This window comes from Geospiza fortis, unplaced genomic scaffold (assembly GCF_000277835.1).
Source record: "Geospiza fortis unplaced genomic scaffold, GeoFor_1.0 scaffold27, whole genome shotgun sequence".
Lineage (NCBI taxonomy): Eukaryota > Metazoa > Chordata > Aves > Passeriformes > Thraupidae > Geospiza > Geospiza fortis.
Genome location: NW_005054329.1, coordinates 3,558,211 through 3,570,248, shown reverse-complemented (window position 1 = coordinate 3,570,248; position 12,038 = coordinate 3,558,211). Strand labels below are relative to the sequence as shown.

The following is a 12,038-nucleotide window of genomic DNA, read 5'->3' as shown; positions in this document are numbered from 1 at the left end:
GGCAGCAGTGAGCCACATTCCTGAGGGAGTCCTCCAAAACACCCCATGCTCTGTCCTCCTGCTTTGGGCTCCCCAAAGGCACACTTACCTTGCTGTCCTGGGACAATCCAGCCTCAGGTCAGTGCCCTCACCAGGGAACCAGGTTCCTCTGGGGCCACTCAGTGAGGATTTGCACGAAAATCTGTAGGATTTAAAACAATTTCAAACAGAGGAAGGAAGCTGGGAGCGAGAGGCTCCCCACAGCATGTCCTTGTCTTTCACCTTTTGGCCTTGTCCCTGCAGTGACTTGTCCTCGTCCCCTGGTCCCCCAGGTCGCCGTGACTCCTCGGGGATCAGGCTGTACTACACAGCCACCCTTCGTCCCTACGACGCTGGGATCATGGAGCTGGGCTTGGTGTACACCCCAGTGATGGCCATTCCCCCTGGAGAGGACAGCTTCATCCTCACAGGATACTGCACTGATAAATGCACCCAGCTGGTGAGTGCCTGTCCCCTCCATCCCGGCTGCACCTCAGAGGAGAAAGGTTTCCTTTGGCTTTTCCCTGGCTCCAATCTGCAGGCTGCCAATTTGAAGCTTTAAACTCACCGTGAGGAAAGAGAAATCTGCTGTGTACAATAAACAGAGAGCAGCTGGTTGGGATGTGCTGGATCCCCCTGGAAGCAGCTCTCCTGGGGAGCCATCTGCTCCAGCTCCCCTGGGTACCATTCCCATAAAGCTCACTGCCGAGCTGGCCGTGTCCCAGTGGTGCTTTCCCTCACAGGGCTGGGAAAATTGGCTCCTGCTCCCAGGGAGCTTGCCAAGAGCTCCCTCAAAGATGGTTCCAAAGGGCCCACCTTGTTCTCTCAGGAAATTTTGCTGTGGGTTTTCGTAGGGCTTACCCACAAGGATTCACCTGTGCCACCACCAAGGAGGGCAGGGAAGGAAGCAGGACCTGCCTCAGCTGCTCCTGCTGCCCTGGAGCGTTGCTTTGGCAGTAGTGAGGGTTTGTCCCTCTGCAAGGAGCTCACTGAGCTGCTTTTCCAGGGGTACAGCAATCCCCTAAACCCCGTGTGAGAGCCAGAACAGGGACAGCCAGCTCCCAGCACACAGCCAGGGGATGTGAGGGAGGGCATGTGAGAGGGCACATCTCAGGTTTCTGAGGTTGAAATGGCTCCTGAGGTATTAAAGAGTCTTTTTTCCAAGCCCTGTGACCAAAGAAGAAGTTGAGATTCCTTGGCTCAGGTTTTCAAGGCTGTTTATTTTCTCTTATCTATCACATTCTTTCTCTGAGCTGCTGAGGTCTGTCCAGCAGGTCAGGTTGTGGCACAGTCCCTGCCCTTGGGGTGGTGTTGGCTTTTTATACCAAGAACTACGTGTACTTTATTTACAATAATTTTCCAATACTTATCACCTATGTTGGTTAGTCTGTCTCTACTCTAAACCAATCCAAAAGTGCCACCATCCCAGCAGAAGATGGAGGACAAGAAGAAGGAGAAGAAGGACAGGACACGCCCAGATTCCTCCATCTTGCCTCTTGAACCCCCATTCTAAATCCCCCAAATTCTACTTTTTCACCCTGTGACGCATTAACTATCATTCTACTCAAACTCTTGTGGCTTGTAAATCTTCATAAAAAGCTGATAATTTTCTCCATGGGCTAAAATGGAAGCACAGGTGTTTTTGACTCCATGCTAAGATCTCTGAGCCCCTTGCCAGGGTCTCGAGTCCTCTAGGGCAGTCAGAGGAATGTCCTGGGTTCTAACAGGGACAGAGCTCGCACGGGGGCTTGACCTGTCCTTCGTTCCTTCCTTTCCCAGGCTCTGCCCTCTGCTGGCATCCGCATCTTCGCCTCGCAGCTGCACACACACCTGGCAGGGAGGAAAGTGGTGACGGTGCTGGCCCGGCACGGGAGGGAGAGGCAGGGTGTGAACGCTGACAGCCACTACAGCCCTCACTTCCAGGTACAGGGGCTGCAGGGGGCACAGCTGGGTGTCCCTCCTGGGCACAGTGCCGCTGTGGCACTGCTCTGATGTGTGCCCTTCCCTCCCCTCCCAGGAGATCCGCATGCTGAAGGAGGTGGTTGCAGTTTTTCCGGTGAGTTGCTCCAAAAAATGTTGCAAAGAGCACATCCTGAGTCTCCTGCCTCCTTCCATCCCCCCCATCCCATCTGGGGACTCCCAGGGGGGCTGGAGGGAGGATCCCTGGGTCATCTGTGCCATCTCCATGCGGATACTTTGGGGACAAGCAGCCCAGAATTGGTGTGTGGGCAGCCAGGAGCTAAATGAGGCTCCTGATTTAGCTGGGCTTCGTCTGGCAGAGGGAGGCTCCTCGGGGGGTGAGCATGAGCCATGGTGCTGCCCTCTGGCCTTGCCTGATGGGAGGAGAGGAAGAGATTCAGCATCAGAGTGGGAGTGGGTGGGAAAACAGGGGTGGAACCTGCCCCAGGGCTCCTCAGATGGGAAAGGACCTGACTGCAAAGCTGGGGGCAGCTCCTGGAGCTGCTCAAAGCACTCAGCACCCGCTGGAGCCATGCCCAGGGCTGTGCCCTGGGGTGTCCCCGTGGTCCTCTGCACTCACTGTGGCAGGGAGGCTGCTGTGCCATCAAGTCAGCTCCTGTTTTGGCACTTCAAGCTCTTGCCTAAGTGCAATTTTAAGGTGTTTTCAACCCCGCAGAAATCCTTAAAAAGCGAGGAAAGCAGGAAACACCATCCCTGGGATGCAGCGCCGGGGGAATCTCCACAGGGGATGCAGTTTTCGCAAGGACTCCTGTGGGGTTGCAGGCTCCTGATATGGGCAGCAGAGATTTCCATGTGGAACACTTCCCCAGTGCCTAAATTTGCCTGTGTTTGAACCCCCCAGGGTGACGAACTCATCACCACCTGCACATACAACACTGAGGATCGGAGCAGAGCCACCGTGGTGAGTGCAGGGGCAGCTCCCCTGCCTTTGGGGGCAACCCAGGGTGGGCTGGGGGCACCCCCAGAGCGGGCACCTGCATGAAGCCAGGCTGAATCCCAGCCAGGAGCAAAGGGAGGGTGGCAAGAAGGGAACTCACAAGGCTCTGCTGCCTGCAGCGGGGATGTGAAGGTGCTAATTGTGAAGTAGCATGTGTCACTCTAATTCCCATCACAAACTGTTCCACCAGGGATTAATTGTAATTAAAGAGAAGTGGCATTTTTTGACAGTGCATGTTATTTCCTTACATAGGCAGTGGGAAAAAAATATAAAAGAGCCTGTCAGAGGTACCATCAACAGGGACAAGGCTAAATATAGCAGAGGGATTATAGGAAATCTGCATTTTAATGTAAACCACACGGTCTAGCCTGGAAGTCTGTCCTTGCACAGAGGGCAGACAAGCAGAGAGCTGGCCATGCCGTGCACCTGAAGGGGTGTGAATACTTATCTCTATCTCCATCTCTATCTCATCTCTATCTATCTAGATATCTAGATCTAGAGAGATTTTAGATATAGACGCATGTGAGTGTTGAGTGAGCTCTGTGCCCCCCTGCCCTCCCTGCCCCTGTGCAGCCCCAGCAGGGCACAGCCAGGCCCCACTTCCATCACCTTCCTGCCTGTGCCACAGGGAGGCTTTGGCATCCTGGAGGAGATGTGTGTGAACTACGTGCACTACTACCCCCAGACCCAGCTGGAGCTGTGCAAAAGCGCTGTGGATCCGGGCTACCTGCACCGGTACTTCAACCTTGTCAACAGGTAAAGAGCCCTGTACAGCACAGGGAACACTGGTACAACAGCCAAACCCAGGGTCTGGAGGATGGCTTCCCACCAGGAAGGGAGGGAGGGGCTTTTCAGCAAGAGTCAGTGTGTGGCTGAGTGCATAAATGCAAAATATTCTTTATAACCCGAGGCAGACTCCAAGGATCCACGCCAGGGGAGGATGCTGCAGCCCATTCACCCATAGAGGGGAGATGCTGACCTTGCACAGGGTGTCCTACCCGTGGGCTGCTCCCAAATGCTGCCCTGCTGGCTGCTGCAGGCTGTCCCTGTGCCCAGCAGTGCCCTTGGAGCCATCCCAGGTTCAGGCAGGGAGGAATTGGTCACATCCAGCTCTGGAAGGGCACAGCACTGCTGTGCTTCAGCCTGGCCTTTCTCCTGCCCAGGTTCAACGATGAGGAGGTCTGCATGTGCCCACAGGTCTCTGTCCCACAGCAGTTTTACTCCATCCCCTGGAACTCCTTCAACAGGGATGTACTGAGATCCCTCTACGGCTTCGCTCCCATCTCCGTGCACTGCAACAAATCCTCTGCTGTCCGGTTCCCGGTAGGTGCAGCCTCACTTCCCTGCACAATTCCCAGATGTAAGGTTGGGTCTGTGCTGCTCAGGACACATCCAAACCCGGCAGGCTCAGGGCAGGGGGCTGGAGCTGCCTGGAAATCCCTGATGTCAGCAGGACACAGAGCCCAGCCCAGCCCTGGGCTTAGCCAATATATCAGGAGCCCACCATGGATGCTCCCAGCCAGATCCAATTAGGAGATGCATTTGCATAAAGTGATTTGGAGGCTGCTTTTGCTGACTGTTAAAGTAGGGCCAGATCCAAGGAGAAACGTGAGGTGGTTTTTAGGATTTTGGCAAATCACCCCAGGTCCCAGCAGAGCGAGCTCATTACACACAGCATCTGTGCAGCTTCCAAAGGTGGTGATCCAGCAAAACGTGAAAGATAAAGGACTGGGAGGTCTTGAAAATAAAACCAGGCCCAGAGATGAGGAACATGATGATGATGGTGGTGAAGATTTAAAACCACTGCTGGCATCAGCTTCCAATGCCATTTATCAGTGTAATAAATTTGGATAATACCTTGTGCCTGGACCCAGTGCTATCTACTGCAGCACAGGAGCATGCTGAGCTGATTGCAGGGATGACCATCAGCTTTCTGCCCTTTAGCAAAGTTTTGCTCTGGAGTGGGCAGAAACCTTTCCAGTTTCCTGGAACTGAACACCAGGCACCTCTCAGAGCTTTGCTGCAGGGACAGAAGTGGTGCAGAAGTTTTGTGCAACAGCAGAGTTATGAATTAAACCTCTTAATTTATGACTCAGACAACTCCCTTGATTTCAGAGAGGTCTTGGGGGCTGTCAGGAAGGGCCTTGAGCAGAGCAGAGCCAGTGCTGGCACAAAGTGGGTCATGAGCATCACAGTGAGGGCGAAGGAGCCTCTGCTCCGCTGGTGTTTCAGAGCGAGCCCGACTTGGAGACATCTCATTTATTCCATGCTGTTTCTGCCAAGAGAAAAGCACCAGCTTCTAATTAAGCTCATGTTTTTGCAGTTCAGTGATCCCAAATCTGATGATTTCTGGAAGGAACTGAGTGCTGTTAATTACTGAGCCAAATCTCAAGGTAACACTTGTGAGCGGCAGTGGGGACGGTGCCGTCCCCAAGTCCCCCTGCACCCACAAGGGCCGGCAGTAATCTCTGTTCAGGTTTCAACTCGAAAGCACTGAAAACAACAACTATCAAGACACTCCACTTGCCTTTGATCTCTCCAAAGAGCAGGCTCAGGGATGTACCAGCAGGGCAGACGCGGCAGCAGATGGGCTCAGGGCTGGAGCTGAGCCCTGGAGCAGGAGCACCCTGAGGATGCTTAACTGCTCCCCTAAGCCATAAGGGCACAGGAAAGGAGTTGTTCCTCCAGCTGGTACTCCCCTGCAAAGCTGTTCCCTCTCTGGTCACTCCCCACAAGCTTTGGAAAGGTCCTTCCACCCCACTCCATCTTTCCCCAGGGTTTTCCCGGTGCCGGTGCCAGCTCTGGCCCATTTCGCTTGACATACCAGGAGAAATTTCAGCTGAAAACATAAATCCCACTTTCATCTCGCTGATGACTCACGGCTCTACCTCTCCTCTCCAGACCTCCCTCCTCCTGCTCACGCTGTGGCTCAGCCTCTCGCTGACATTTCCGCACGAACACGCAGCTGGCAGCCCAGCCAGAGCATCACCCCCCTGCCCTGAGCCCCCCGTGCCCCCCCAGCCCCTGCCCACCTCTCCATGGCCACCAGGCCATGCCAACATCAAATCTGAGCTGGATCCTGCTCTGGATCCTCAGGCTCAGCCCAGGGCACTGCCTGCACCTGGCAGGTTGTTCTTTGCAGGGAGCATCCCCAAGACAAAGTGTCACCACGGATGCACAGAGTGGGGGGATTTGTCCTGGCCGTGGTCACTGTGAGCTCTGATGGCTGTGACAGCCCTTCCATGGCACCTCAGCCAGGCTGCTGCATCCCTCCTGCTCCACAGGCACATCCCTGCTGGAAATTCTTGATTTTCCAGAGCATGGTGGGCCTGTGGCACTCCCTGGTTTGAGCTGTCTCCACCTGACTTGGCAGGTAACACTTTTTGAGGTGGAAACTCCCCAGCTGGGGTGGATTTGTGGAACACCTCAGACGTCTGTGCCGCTCAGGGGATGTGTAGGTGCTTCTGCACTAGGAATAATTAGTGATGTCTCATGAGAAAACACCCTGATTTGGGCTAAAAACCCACTTCAGACGTTAAAACTCGTGCCATTTCTCCAGGCAGACAGAAACACTGAGCCTCCAACATCTTCTTCACTTTCTGGGGGAATGTTTCCACCTGCTGTGTGACTGTGTTCACAGGGGTCTTAGGATGAGGGAAGAGACGAGGATCTGACTCTGTTTTAGAAGGCTTGATTTATTATTTTATTATATATATTATATTAAGACTATACTAAAAGAATAGAAGAAAAGGTTTCATCAGAAGGCTAGCTAAGAATAGAATAGCAAAGAATGATAACAAAAGCTTCTGTCTCAGACAGAGAGTCTAAGCCAGCTGACTGTGATTGGCCATTAATTAGAAACAACCACATGAGACCAATCACAGATGCACCTGTTGCATTCCACAGCAGCAGATAACCATTGCTTACATTTTGTTCCTGAGGCCTCTCAGCTTCTCAGGAAGAAAAATCCGAAGGAAAGGATTTTTCATAAAAGATCTCTGTGACACTGCTGTGCTCTCAGGGTGCTGCTGACCTCTCTTGCAGGGCCAGTGGGAGAAGCAGCCACTCCCCAGCATCACCGAGAGGCTGCGGGAGCCCAGCCCTCGCTGCCCGCCCTCCGCGGGGGCTCAGCCCGCTGCTCCCGTGCCCCTGCACCTGGGACAGCTCCGGAGGGACTGACACCCTGCCTGCCACCCAGCACCTCCAGGCAGGAGCATCCTTCGAGGGGAACATCCCTGCCCACGCAGCCATGCCAGCCGCTGCCCTGGCCCTGCTTCCGGAGGGGGTTCGAGCTCATCAGGCAGAGTTCAGCAAAGCCCTCCGGGGATGGGAAAAGCTATATTTAGTGTGTCATTAGCAATGCTGGCTCTGAGTAATGCTGCCTCCCACCCCCGGGATAATAACGGCGAGGTTTGCTATTGTGCAGCCCCAGGGAGGGGGGAAGGAGCTTGTTTGCCTGCGGGGAAACTGAGGCACGCTGCAAAGGGATGTGTGGGAGCAGCACAAAAGCCTTGCTGGTGTCCCACGGTCCTGCCTAGCTCAGGATGGCTCCACAGGTGCTCCCTCATGCTGGCAGCTGTGGCAGGGATGGAGGGATGGATGGATGGATGGAAGGAGGGAGGCAGGGGTGCCACAACACCCACCCAGCCCTCCCCTCCCCACTCCTCCACGCTCCGGATTGTTCCTCTCGATGCCACCAGATGCCAATGGCTGGGAACAAAGGACACCTCTGGGATGGGGTTTGGAAAAGGGGAGGGGAGGAGGGGGAATGACAAATCTTTTGTCAGGAAAAAATTGCTCCATTAAATATCTAAATGTAAAATAAATTGCTTTTTGCTGTTGAGCTCTGAATGGAGAACATGCAGGAGGAGCAGAGGAGAGGCTGGAGGTGTTGAGGTGGAGGAGACTCCATGTCCATCCCAGCTCTGGGACAGGTGGGATCCAGGCCAAGTGGCCCCCAAATTTCCTTCCCAGCCACTTTGGGTGTAAGAGAAACCCCAGGTCAGAGCACTGCACACCAGAAAAGGCTTTTAAAGCAAACCCTGATCTTCCAGGCACAGAGTGATGCCTGGCTTGGCAGGGAGGCAGAATGCTCCTTCCCTCAGAACAGGACCACAGCCACCCCCTCCCCTGCCCTCCACCCTGCCAGAGGCAGGGCAGTCACCTCCTATTCAAGTGAAAAATTCATCTCAATCTTGGTTTTTAATGTTTTCAGTAAAACCAAAGCATTTCAGAGTTCACGCTCTTGCCCGTGGCGCTCGTGGCACGAGGGCAAGGAATTGAAATCAGCTCTAAAGAGGCTGTGACCCAAACAAACCTAGTCAAGGGAGGAAAAGGGAAGAGCAGGGAGTGAGATTATTTCTTCAGGCGGGTGAAAGCTCCAGCAGAGAGCCCAGAGAGGGGAGCAGAGCAAGGGGTGGTGATGGGGAGTGCTGATCGTTCCCTGCAGCACAGGCTGTGTGCGTGTGAGGGCAAACCCTCCCTGCTGCCCCCAAGGCTGGCTCTGAGCTGCCAGAGGGGGTTGAGCTCATGGCTCAGCCTCTGCCAGCATCCCCCTGTCTGTTGGGAGCTAAAAGGAGCCACCTCCAAGGTGACCTTTGGGAAGAAGCCACAAAGGACCAGGGAGCTGCCAGCAAGGGCAGTTGTGTGGTCAGTGCACCCCTGGCCACCTTACACCACAGCCTGTGCCAGGAGCAGCACAGAAAAATCGTCCTGGAAGTGTCCAAGGCCAGACTGGATGGGACTGGAGCAGCTGGGACAGTGGAAGGTGTCCCTGCCCATGGAACCCATGGCATGAGATGGGCTTTGAGGTCCCTTCCAAGCCAAGCTGCTCCATGGTTCCATGACACACAAACAGCACTGCAGAGAGGAACCCACAGCGTGACCCTGGGCAATGTCCCTGCACTCTGCCCCTTCCCTCCACACCCCCACCCCAGCAGAGCCCCCAGGATGAGGTGACACCCTTGGGAATGGGGACAGACACAGCAAGGGACCAGAGGGACGGCAGCTTTGGAGGCTCCAGCTGTATTGACAGCAGAGCTAGTTTAAAAAAAAAAATCATTTCCAGGCTACATTTGAGGGGAAAAGAGTTTCCAGCAAAGTCAAAAATTGAAACCACTTCACACACAGTGAGACCAAACACTGTTTGCAGGCCAATTAACCCATGGAAAAGAATTCTTGCTGCAGTGGCCCCGCTTCGCTTGGGAAACAGAGCAGCAAAGTCTTTGCACTTTTTGGAATATCTTCCTCCTCTCCCCTCTAATTGGACCCACAGTGACTCGGTGAGTTCCAGGAGGTTGCCCGGCTCTTGCAGCTGACCCCGGAGCCAGCAGGGGCAGGTGGGGCCGGGAGTTCAGCTCCTCTGCCCTCTGGGCAGCCCAGCAGCCCTCAGTAAAAGCCTTTCACACGTTTGTTGTCAGGGTCAAACGGGGATTTGGTGTGGGCTCGGGCCGGGAAGGTCACTCCCATCCGCTCCAGCTCGTAGCTGCCACTCTTCACAAAATCCAGGGAAACCTGCGAGGCAGAGCCATGGAAAAAACCTTATAGGGTGGCAGCATCCCAGCTCCACCCCTGGGCAAGCTCCCACCCGCCCCACACATCTGATCTCTGCAGAAAACCCGGCTCTGCCACCCCGAGAGGATGTGTGGAAAGGGGGATGAGAACTGTTAAAAGCATCCTGATTTAAAAAAAAAAAATTAAAATCAGGGTTTGAAAATTTTAGGTTTCTTTTTTTTCCCTGTGGAGGTATATGATGGAAAGAAAAAAGGGGAAAGGAAAGGGGAAAAAAAGTAGAGGGGAAGGGAAAAAGGGAGAAGAGAGAGGAAAAAGGAGAGGGAAAAGGAGAGGGAAAAGGAGAGGGAGAAGGAGGAAAAAGAAAAGGAAAAGGAAAAGGAAAAGGAAAAGGAAAAGGGAAAAGGGAAAAGGGAAAGGAAAAGGAGGAACATTCATCACTGGGAGAAAAGGGCGCTCCCAGGGGCACCTGGCCCACAAAGCCACTTGCCTTGGACTCTTGCAGGGATGCAGGATGAAAAGCCAAGGCAAGCAAGAGCAGGAATCACAGCCCACACACAGCTCTTGGCTGGCACAGAAAAGGTCCCTGGAGATGTCACCCCAACCTCTGTCCCCACAGCACGCTGCTGAATGAGGGCACCTGACTGATTACCCAGGAGCCTCCCAGGGTTAATTAAAACCTTGCCCTGCTCCCATTGGCCATTGCTCCCTACAACATAAGTGAATTTGCTACTGCAATGAAATATTTGGTTGCAATTAACCCCCGAAGCAGCACTTTAGCCATGCATGGACCTCACACGGTGACAGTGACACCAACTTTGGCACCAGCCCCTCGCCCTCCAGCCTGCCGAGGGCACAGCGGCTGTCCCATGTCCCAGCCCTGGGTGTGTGGCAGTGCAGGGAGGAGGCACAGCCACCGCGGGGCTCTGCACTCACCGGGCCCCCTGCAGGGTCTCGGATGTAGCCGTAGGCGATGGTTTTGTCGATGGCAAACCCAAAATCTGCCCGGCGGATGTGGCCGACCACCTGCCCGTCCCTCCAGACCGCCTCCAGGCCGAACATGGGCACCTTCCTGCGAGGCAAGGGCAGAGCTGCCACAGCACAGCCCCTCCACGGGGCACAGGGCTCTGGCTCTGCCCCAGGGCAGCCAACGTGCCAGGGCTCCCACTGCCCACGGGCTCAGTCACCTCTCCATGCTGAGCCCAGAGTGCCTCCACCCCAATCTGCAAAACTCTGGGTGAAACAAGATCAACCTCCTGCAGCAAAACCTCTGCCCAATCTGCAAAATCTCCAGGTGAAACAAGATCAACCCTCACGCACCTCCTGCAGCTCCCACTGAACAACCCAGAGTCCCTCCAGCCCAATCTGCAAAACCTCCAGCTGTGTACTCACTGCTCCGTGGTGAAGCACACCAGGCGGCGGAAGATGCCCTTGGCTTTCTGCGCCTCCACAGCCTCCCTGCCCAGGAAGGGGATGCTGGACTTGAGCTTGCAGGTGAAGGCCAGCCCTGCTTCCAGCGGGGTGTCATCGGGGCGCAGGTCTGCGTGCCAGTGCCTGTACCCTGCAGGGAGCCAGCACAGGTCACCCACTGAGCCTGGCACAGCAGCCCTGTGTTGCTATGATACTTTCTGAAAAATCCCTTTGCTAGGATTTTTCTCCTGAGAAGCTGAGAGGCTTCAGAAGTAAGGAAAAACAATGATTATCTGTGGAATGCAACAGGTGCATCTTTGATTGGTCCGTGTTGATTGTTTCTTATTAATGGTCAATCACAGTCCAGCTGGCTCAGACTCTGAGAGTCACGAGCTTTTGTTATCATTCTATTCTTTTCTTTGCTAGCTTTCACGTGAAATCTTTCTTCTATTCTTTTAGCATAGTTTTAATATATTATCTTCATAATATGATATGATATGATATAATAGTTAATATTATGTAATATTATATTATGTTATGTTATGTTATGTTATGTTATGTTATGTTATGTTATGTTATGTTATATTATGAAATAATAAATCAGCCTTCTGAAACATGGAGTCAAGATTCTCATCTCTTCCCTCATCCTTTGAACACCACCACATCCCCGCCCCCTGAACACCCCCTGCCCTTTGTCCATGCGGATAAAACACCCTGGACAGGAGCCCACAGGGGAATTCTCAGCGTTCTGAGACCCTGCCCCACCTCCAGCCCCACTGACCCACCCCAAAGCTGAGGAAAGGCTCCCTGCCCTGCTCCCCGCACTGGAGGAGAAGCAGAGATTGCTGCTGAGAGGAGAACAAGCACCTTTCTCGATGCTGAGGCTGTCGATGGCTCTGTAGCCGGCGTTGGCGATGCCGTGCCGGGCTCCTGCCTGCATCACTGCCCGATAAACCTTCACACAGTCAGCCCTGGGCACGTGCAGCTCCCAGCCCATCTCCCCCACGAACGACAGCCTCATGGCACGGACCTGCAAAGGCAACAGGGAAAACATCCCCGGGGTGCAGCTGGGCTGGGCAGCCTGGCAGAGGCTCCCGTGTCAGGGGAAAAGCCAGCCTTGCCTGGGTGTTGGGGAAGATGGAACAGGAAAGCCTTATAAATGTGATTGACTGGAAAAAGGTTT

The 12,038-nt window shown here is 54.2% G+C and overlaps 2 protein-coding genes across 2 annotated transcripts in view; one reads left to right on the top strand and one right to left on the bottom strand.

The window, feature by feature from the left end:
• The window catches only part of DBH (dopamine beta-hydroxylase), a 15,359-nt gene extending 7,786 nt beyond the window's left edge, over positions 1-7,573 (top strand). Inside the window, exons 6-12 of the mRNA XM_005421259.2 lie at positions 312-478; positions 1,798-1,941; positions 2,036-2,074; positions 2,840-2,899; positions 3,564-3,691; positions 4,099-4,258; positions 6,980-7,573. Of these exons, the coding sequence (XP_005421316.1) occupies positions 312-478; positions 1,798-1,941; positions 2,036-2,074; positions 2,840-2,899; positions 3,564-3,691; positions 4,099-4,258; positions 6,980-7,114 (833 nt within the window). The 3' untranslated portion in view covers positions 7,115-7,573. The remainder of the gene's footprint in view (positions 1-311; positions 479-1,797; positions 1,942-2,035; positions 2,075-2,839; positions 2,900-3,563; positions 3,692-4,098; positions 4,259-6,979) is intronic.
• Positions 7,574-8,943: 1,370 nt separating this feature from the next.
• The window catches only part of SARDH (sarcosine dehydrogenase), a 25,855-nt gene continuing 22,760 nt past the window's right edge, over positions 8,944-12,038 (bottom strand). Inside the window, exons 18-21 of the mRNA XM_014307114.2 lie at positions 11,723-11,885; positions 10,838-11,006; positions 10,382-10,517; positions 8,944-9,448 (exon numbers count right to left, since the gene is read on the bottom strand). Of these exons, the coding sequence (XP_014162589.1) occupies positions 9,323-9,448; positions 10,382-10,517; positions 10,838-11,006; positions 11,723-11,885 (594 nt within the window). The 3' untranslated portion in view covers positions 8,944-9,322. The remainder of the gene's footprint in view (positions 9,449-10,381; positions 10,518-10,837; positions 11,007-11,722; positions 11,886-12,038) is intronic.